This window comes from Dendrobium catenatum, unplaced genomic scaffold (assembly GCF_001605985.2).
Source record: "Dendrobium catenatum unplaced genomic scaffold, ASM160598v2 fragScaff_scaffold_621, whole genome shotgun sequence".
Classification (NCBI taxonomy): Eukaryota; Viridiplantae; Streptophyta; class Magnoliopsida; order Asparagales; family Orchidaceae; genus Dendrobium; species Dendrobium catenatum.
In genome coordinates this window covers 28705536-28715024 of record NW_021319083.1, presented here as the reverse complement: position 1 = coordinate 28715024, position 9489 = coordinate 28705536, and the positions used below count along the sequence as shown (strand labels likewise).

At 32.2% G+C, this 9489-nt stretch overlaps 1 protein-coding gene across 1 annotated transcript; it reads right to left on the bottom strand.

Annotated features, from left to right (window-relative positions):
• Nucleotides 1-751: 751 nt before the first annotated feature.
• On the bottom strand, nucleotides 752-8381 carry LOC110105101 (origin of replication complex subunit 6). Its single transcript, XM_020834477.2, has 10 exons — nucleotides 7753-8381; nucleotides 7630-7676; nucleotides 7440-7544; nucleotides 7252-7332; nucleotides 2287-2398; nucleotides 2150-2212; nucleotides 1969-2056; nucleotides 1789-1880; nucleotides 1134-1227; nucleotides 752-1044 (listed from the first exon to the last, which is right to left on the bottom strand). The coding sequence occupies exons 1-10, from the start codon at nucleotides 7870-7872 to the stop codon at nucleotides 986-988; spliced, it is 861 nt and encodes a 286-aa protein (XP_020690136.1). The 5' UTR covers nucleotides 7873-8381; the 3' UTR covers nucleotides 752-985.
• Between the last annotated feature and the right edge of the window lie 1108 nt (nucleotides 8382-9489).

Below are 9489 nucleotides of genomic sequence, written 5' to 3'. Positions count from 1 at the left end.
AAAAAACAGAGAGAATAAAACTTTAAATAAATTGAAATTTATCCTCTAATTTAATTTTAATATATATGAAAATTATTAGATTTGATAAATTTTCAATTCGATTTTATATAATTGCCACCGAAAGCAACCGCCGCCGCCATCGCTATCTCCACCATCGCCTGCTTGCCCCCTCATCGTTCTTTATCAACCATTACCTATAGTAGGCAGCCGCCGCCATTGCCTCCTAATGCCGGCTGCCGCAACTAACCTCCATCATCAACAACCACCCACAACAACTACAACTGATAGTCTGATAGTCACCAACCACCACAATCATTTGGCTCTTACACACATTTATTTTACTTCAAGTCAAACTAAAAAAAAAATAATAAATCATGTTAATTTATTTTATACTTAATCAAACAACTACAAACACTTCAAATATATTGTATTCATTTTACATTACATTTCATTTTTACTATTCATTTATTTTTCATCCAACAAAACACCATCAAAATTGTATAAAGTAAACTCATAGTTTATACTCATTATTTTTGTTTTGGGGGAATATATTCCAAATTTATGTTTGGAATAAAATACCCCAGCTCTAGGAGGAGGCTAACTATTTTTTTATTTGAAAAATGTTTGAATAAATTTCAAATAAAAGTCAATCAAAATTAAGACAATATATAATAAAAATTTGATCCATATACAAACAATCTTTGAAACTTAATAAGACAATATTCATTTGCCAATATCTCCAAAAAAATCATTTCTAAATCTAAAACATTGTACACGAATTTTTAAAATGTGCATATCCATTTCCCTTCTCATATAGTTGGAGGAAAAAGTGGAGCCGTGTTGCCGTTTTCAAGATTTATAACACAAGACATTTGAGGTCATTTGCTCATTATACAAATAAGCCAAAATTGTACTAAAAAATGCAACAAAAATGTGATGCGGAAAACATTCATTAATTTTTCAATAAAACAGGCTTTCATTGGAATTATTGTTGGAGTTTTCCGAAGAAGTTGAGTCGAGTCTGCCTGGATCGCTTGGCAGGAGCTGTTGGACAAAAAGGGCAGTATTGATAAATCTTTCCACTTGAGATCTAACTATTATATGCAAAAGAGGGAAAAAAGGAGAATAAAAACCTTCATTGATTTTTTTGTTCGACAAAGTGACTGAGGATTTCCACTTCTTGTACTCTTCTTTCTCCATCTGCTTATGCTTCTTATAACAAGGAAGCTGCATCCATTTGAGCAGATAGAAATGAGATTGTGAATGCTATGAAACCCTTGAATAGTAGTATCATTCAAGCTCAATACACCAAAATTTTATAACATGCAACATCAAAGATGATTTATTTGTTCAACTATAATTGCAGCTGTATTGACAAGTAAAAAATATTGTAATTCTAGCTATTTACAGGTACAACGTCTCAAATATTTTAATTCGTAAAGAAGTATGATGACTTGAAACTGTTGGAGTAACAATTAATTTCACCTTACACGAGCATGATTTCAAGTGTAAACATTATTTGTTGGACAAACTTTGATTAGATTGGTTTGAAGACAGAAAATTTATGGTAATCCATTGACATGATTAACATTTAGGTATTTTTATGGATTAGTAGTCTTAATGAACAAGTTCATGCAAATTTATGCATTTCATAAATAAGTATTTATGTCTGTAATGCCTACATAAATGCATTCAAATAAGTAAATGTCTATTAAGAAAATATGATTAACATAAAACAATTTTTTTAATATTTTTACATTTTTAAAAAAATCAAGCAACGTTAATTACCTCAATATCATCTTCAATATCTATGGAAGAATCATCAGAGGCATCACTATCATCCTGTCTCAACCTTTTGCTAGGCAATGTATCTAGCAATTCTACAATTGTAAAGAGTCTATAAGAAGGATTATATAGGGAGAGTTCCACCAAAGTCAGAACTCACTTTATCAGGGAAAAAAAATGTACCTCGATGGCCTTTCACACCCTGTGTATCTTTCTTTTCCTTTGAGCTTCCAATAACATCAAAGCACAAATCATTTATGGAATTCATAATCTATATCACAAGAAAAAAAATTAGAAAAAAAAACTCATCATGGAACGGTAAACCGAAAAATGAAACTTGACCATTCTTGACTTAAGTTCTTACAGTTAAGAATTCTGATTCGGATGTGCCAGAAAGTTCAATGAGCTTGTGTTTGTCTACCTTGAGCTGCATGTTGAAATAATGTTCTAGTTAAACACATATACACGTAAATTGACTCAATATTCCAATTAAGAAATTACCTTATGTTTCTTAGCACACAAAAAAAATGCAACTGCTGTAAAGACCGGACGACTAAAGTCGGTATTTGCTCTACGAGAGGCGGGCAATGCCGCTAGAAATCGATCTTTGTAGCTAAAAAAGAAAGTGGTACATGTAAGTATCTAATTCAAAGTATGAAATCAAAATTTTACAGTAAAGAGCAATACTTGTCATCCTATGTCAGAAAGTGATTAATAGTGCGAGTTTAAAAACTGGTTTCAAACAATTACGATAAAAATATATATATATTATGATGATAACTAGAAACATCTCTATATATATATATATATATATATATTATGATGATAACTAGAAACATCTCTTTCCAAGCTATCAGTTCAAGCGAAAGAAAGCTGAATCTATACAAAGCCAAAAAAACATCTAATTAAGGCTTTGTTTGGAACGGCTTTTTTTACTACTTTTAAAGCAGCTTCTTAATACAAAAATTTCTAATTTAAAAAAAAAATGTACTAGAAAATCATTTAAAAAAGCAATAAGAACGATGTCCCAAAGGAAACTCAAGTCCGCATAACATGAAAATTATAGGCAGCAAAGTTTAAAACCTAATACCCTCCAATAATCTATCGTTAAAAAATAAAAATAAACTCAAACTTTATCAAGAGAATTCAAAGGCACAAACCACTGGTACGAAATCAAGCCAAATGCCCATATCATTGCAAATAGTTTGAGAGTACAATGCTTCAATGCCAAATGCTAGCACGCAAACTGTAAATGGGATTTAAATGAAAACAAAGTTCTTAAGAAATTAGTAGCACAAACTGCAAATAACTTTTACAAGAAATTCATTGTTCATTTACAGGAGAGCAAATAGAGTAATCCTCAAAGAGTTTCCTTGGGATTCCAAGACGAACTTTATGAGGAATTTCATTAAATTTTTATGAACCTTTCACGAAGTGTTGAAAATACTTGAATTTCATCCCATAATTGGTTAAAACCTAATCCTAAATTATACAATGGTATTTCTAACAATGTAACACAAATGTTTATTGAATAGGAAGCCTGAAAAAATGGAACGAAAGAGATGTCAAGGAATCTTTAAATCGTGATAAAATTTGAAGATTGCCTTTTGTTAACAATCTCCTTTGGTGCAAATTTATTTGTATTGTTCGTATGTGTAATTGCCTTGCACGTGGAGTTCAAAACTTGCACCTGGAATATGCAAGGAAGGAGTGCAACTATAATTTTTTTTAGTTTCTGAAAGGTGTTTTTAATTTTATCAATAGTCATTACGAAATGAACTAATAGCCTTGATGCAGTTTGCTTGGTAAGTGAAGGGACTAGGGGTGTAAACGAGTTGAGCCGAGCTCGAGTCAGACCTAACTCAAGCTCGGCTCGCCGGCCAAATAGGGAGCTCAAACTTGAGCTCGAAAGACGTGCTTGAACTTGACTCATACAATAAATGCAAGCTCGTGAGAGCTAGCTCATGAGCTCGCCTTAAAAGAACCAATCAAACGATAACAGGATCACGACTGCAGAAGAATAAGAGTTGATGTTGCACTTTTTTTCCATGAAGTTTTCCAATGGAGCGTCGATGCACACAGACAGAGAAGAAGACATTTTTTTCCTATGGAGAAATACGTTGAAGTTGAAATGTTGAGTTACTTAATTGAAATAATTAATGTTGTGGCTTTTTTGCCCTAGGGAATATATACTAACAGTTTATGAAAATTGTTGTTTTTTTTTATTAGGTTGCATTGCTGCAGCTTTATTTTTTTGAAACCACAGCAGTTTTTTTGTTTTTTTTTTGAACCAAAGCTTTAATTATTAATATTTTTAAACATTTAAATTTAACGAAAATAATAAGCATTTAAAAAGTTCTTTATATACATTCGAGTTAGCCTGCGAGTCGAGCCTTGTCAAGCTCGAACTTGAGCTCGCGAGCATGTTATCGAGTTTAGTTTGAACCGGCTCACGAGCCAACTCAACTCACATCTTTAGAAGGATATGAAAAATAATGTTGTAAGTCATTCAACTAAAAGCATTGGATTGAGTTAAATGATTTAAGGGAGATTTTTATATATAGCACTAAAAAAATTTCAACTTGCATATTTAACACCTAAATTTCACTATCTACTCGCATAACACTTAAAATTTTTACAACAACAATTATAGCACTTATCTCATTAAAATTTCAAACGCCATCCAAATATCACCGTGTCTTCTTCATAACATGTCCTATTGCCACCTTCACATGCCATCAACCTCACTACCCCTTTCGCATGTAGCTCAATCTTGTCACCACACACCGCCAGTTTAATATCTGCAGACATAATTCTATCTAATAAAATTTTCATAACTAAATGTTTGTTTGCTTGATTTTTACAAAATAAATACATCTTGGATTAACAAAGTGCTCTAATATACCTTTAAAAGGATTATTTTAAATATGTTTAATATTCAAATAATTATACAAAAATATTGTCTAGTGATAATACTACAATTACCTTGAAATTTTAGTGAAACAAACTTAACTTATAGTATTAAAAGAATATTTTTGTTGTTGTAAACCTGATTTTAGCAGTAATAGATCTAATTGGGAGATTGTGATGTTAAGTGATCAAGTAATTAAAAGGAGTGCACGTGTCTCAATATCATGAGTCTACTATTCAAAGTGATAGTGAAATAGATGAAAATATTATTAATATAATTTATGTTGTATATGTTGGATGGTTGAAGTGGAGGAATGAATCATGTATGTTGTGTGATAGAAAAGTAAATGTCCAAACTTAAAAGAAAATTTTATAAAATGGTGATGAGACTTATATTATTTTATGGCATAAAATGTTGGCCATTAAATGAAAAGCATAAAACCAAGTGTTGCAAAGATGAGAATACTCAAGTAAATGAGTGGCTTTACACTTAGGGTTTAGGGTTTAGGATAGAATGAGAAATATTTATATATGTTAAAAAATTAGAGTAACTCCAATGACAGATAAGATTAGAAAGAGTCGTCTTAAATAATTTTGTCACTTAAAACATAGGCCTTCTAATGACCCTGGTAAGAGAGTAGAGGCATTAGATTCGACTTATGTTAAGAAAGATAGAGATAAACCTAAAAATACTTGGTTAAAATTTATTTAAAATGATATATTTTTAATTAGATTTAAATGAGCAATTAAATATTACTAAGATATAATGGAGAAAAAATTCAAGTGGTTGACCCCACCTAGTGGGATAAGGGCTTGTTGTTGTTGTTCACAATGGGCTCAATATGACAACATATTTAATGTGTTAAACATTATGTATAATATTACTGTCATGATCATTACTGTAAAAGTTTATATAACTATAGCATATTTAATTATTTCTAACTCGATGATCAAATAACTAGCTTATTTACTTTCTTTTTGGCATCTTAAAAGTTTAGGTAAATTTTGTGTAGCCTATTTGATGTGAAACAATCCCATGCGAAAATGATTTGCTCAAAGAAGTTTGCACGCTTAGGTCTAGAGGCAATAATAAGTAAAATCTTATGCGGAATTGAACAATAAGATAAAAATTAAGTGGTACTTAGCTTAGGTTAAACACATGCGAGAGGTTGAGATCATTAAATAGTTAACTAAGTCTTACTTTGCATGCATGAGTGGTTTCAACGAGAAATTCCAATACTAACAATAAGATTAGTTGCTATGAGAAGATCCCTCACACAACTCTTTCTATTACTAGGTTCTAGCGGTGAATAATTGACATGATCTTCATGAATCTATTAATAACCATAAACGAAAAGTAAACTAGGAAGATAAGAGAGTTTGGACGAAGAGTTTACCCAAAGAAAGAAGTTATCCAAGGGAACGACAAATACGGTGCTCCGGCGTAGTTGCTTATGCGTTTGAGGAAGAGTGGACAGCACTTTAGGTTACGGAGCCTTCAAGATATGGCGATGGGGAACATTTAGGTAGTCTCCTAGGGTTGACAGTGTCATCTAGTAAATTCATCAAACTAGGAGAGAGATTGTCTTTAATAGGGAAGGATAAGAACATAGTGGGCAAAACAAATGAATTAGGAACAAAGTAAGATGATGGGTCCTGACTCACAGCCATAATGGGATAGCCAAACGAGTCACCAGCAGGTATGGGACTTAAGAAATGGGGTATGGTATTGAGCGATTGAAGCTCATTTCTAGTTTATATATAACAAAATTAATAGATATAGAGATGATATATTCTTATTTATAAGTATGTCTTTTAATAATTTATTATTTTTCAATTATTGTGATATGACATGATGATGGTTAAAGATAGATGAACCATATTTATTGCAAATGGATTTTTTTTTTATTATTTAACCATGTGATATAAACTAGAAGATATTGATGATTTTATTTACTATATTTTTATAATTTTAGTGGCTCAATGTTATTACTATTTACAAAAGAAAAAAATATTTCAAATAAATCATGGATATGACCTCCTGTGCATCAAACACCAAGTGACCCGTCCAATATAAGAGTTATGTATATTTGGGTCATGCCTGCCAGTTCTATTGATACCCTTCCTAATAAAATTTTGAGGCCTTGTTTATGTGCAACAATTAAAGTTGATTTCGTTGAAGCATGTTCCGAGCAAGAGGGGAAATTGAAGGCCCTTCACGATGATATCCCAGTATGACCTTTCATCTGCGATGAGATCAGTCACAATTTCCTCTAAGTCATGGTCGAGAGTTTCAAAAATAGAGTTAGTGAATGTTTTATATTGTGTACATATAGAAGTTAACATGCCAAATGTGTAATTAGAAAGGTTTTAAGTGCAATGTATGTAAATCTCCCATAATTTAATTAATCGATTTCTTTTCTTTTTGTATGTCATTAGCCCTTGGTTCTTCAAAGTGGGAATCCTTCATGTGCTTTTTGCATGAGTAAACTTGCTATAATTCATTTAAAAAATATATAAACTATAATATTGAAGCAAGAAACTATAGTTACTCACAGAGATAAGACCTTCTGCACAAATGAAATAAGCCTCACGCAACCGAACTGGATCGCAAGCTCGCGAACATCCAACCTTGCCCTGCAGAAGAATCGTGAATCAAAGGCCGGTGTTAACTTTCTACTGGAGAGAAAAAGCACATAATATTCGATCTAAGTTAATAACATGATAAAAGAAAAGAAACAAACTTGACTCCAATCCCGTTCTGCATTGCATTGAAACATCTGATGTATGCCTTTTCCGACATTCCACTCATCCTAATTGCCGCTGAACGGTCAAATATAATCTGTAACCTATAAATAAATTTCCTCCAAATTCAATCAAACTGATTCAGATAGAAAGTAAAAATCTAAAAGGGCGATAGCCTACAATTCATACCTAGAAGCTGCGATTTCCAAGCAAACGATGGCTTTGACGACCTCCCCCTGTTGAGATTAAGAAGAATAATTATTATAGCACACAAACAGTTTGATCAAATGCCGGAAAGAATGAGATGATTACCACTCCAATGATAGAAGAATCGAACTGAACGTCGGATAGGCGTCGGAGCTCCGCGGCCTTGCGAATAAGAGTCTTAGTATTGTTGAGGCCGAGCTTGGCGGCGATGGAGGAGATGTCCATGGATGCTGACGACAAAGACGATATGTTCAGAGATCTGAGAGGTATGCAAATTTTCCTTTTTCTTTTCTTCTTTAGGGGATGTTTGGTATCGGATTCACAGCGGGATTTAAGCTAAAACCAGCCAAACGTTTATGTGCGCGCGTTAAATCCCGGCGATGGATAAATCCCGGATAGGATTTACGGCATAAATCCGGGATTTACTAAATCCCTCGGTTCGGCGGATTAACGGGATTTGGACGAAGAAGCGCGCGAAAGGGAGAAAATTAACTTCACAGCCAGCGAGCTCCCGTTGTTGCTTCCGATCAAAATGTCGTAACTTCCGATCCGACAGGAAGGGAAAGTAGTGGAAGGAGCGCAGTCGATCAGCCGCAAGGAACCGAAGAAGCGACGCCTGCAATCTCTACACCTCCTGCGAAGTAACGAAGCAGAACAGCAGCGATGAAAAGAGGCAAACCCTAGACGCCTCTAAGTTATTATTGATTACCTTACGCCTCTAAGTTATTGTTCAGGAAGGAATAATGGCGGGAAGCAGGCAACAATGAGGCGGGAAAATGGTTTCGGGCTTTAAATCCTCTGGTTCGGTCGATTTTTGGGATTTGGCCAAAGATTTATTTTAATAAAATTTATATAATAATTTTTAACCTGGTGGCCATGTTGAGAAAATTGTTTGAATCGAGGTACGTCAACTTATAACTATCTCAATTTTCAAATATATGAAAATTTTATAAATTTTTTTTATTAAAAATGTATTTTTGTTTGCGAAAAAACATGTTTAATTTTACATGGGTAAATTTTTCACTATCTAACTTTTTATATACAATAGAAAACAATATTATTAATATTTTGAATATTTTTTGAAAGTTTTATATCAGATATTTTGGTATTTGTGCGCTTTTAATTGAACATACTAGACACTGAAAATTAACGTTGTAGTTCAATAAATGTCTTAAAATAGCGTTTTACATATTCCTTTGTAATTTAATTACATTTTAACATTATAAAAATTTGCTCAATAAGAAGTTCAATTGTCTATCGTTATACAATACTATGTAATTCTAGAATGTGTTTAATTTTTCTTTAACTATTAAAATATGATGAAATATATATTTATGTGATGAAATGTATGTTTATATGATTAAAAATTATTAGTTGGGAATTATAAGGAGCCATTTTTTATATATTTTATATGTGTCAAGGATTATTCTAATGCCTATAAGGCATGTTTTGGTGCCTATAAGCCATGTTCTCATGCATGTATGTATGTTATGATGTTATAAACACAAAATGGAGAAATAAGGGTCATAATCCTTTGAGATTTTATATGAAATCAAAATATATAATATGAATTGCTATGTGATATAATTGCTTTATAATTTTTATATCCAACATTTATGTGACATAAATTGGATAATTGCTATGCTTTTATTTCCTTTCCCAATATAAGTATTGATTTTTTTTTTTATATTTAACAAAATATTAATAAAAGAAATTTCGAAATTTTAGATTGGCTTGTGTGATCTGTTGAGCTGTTGTAGCTCACTATATAGTTGATTATAATTTTTTGGGTCTGGAAAAAGGAAGGAGGTTGTAGATTAGCAGTTTAGGATCAGATATGAG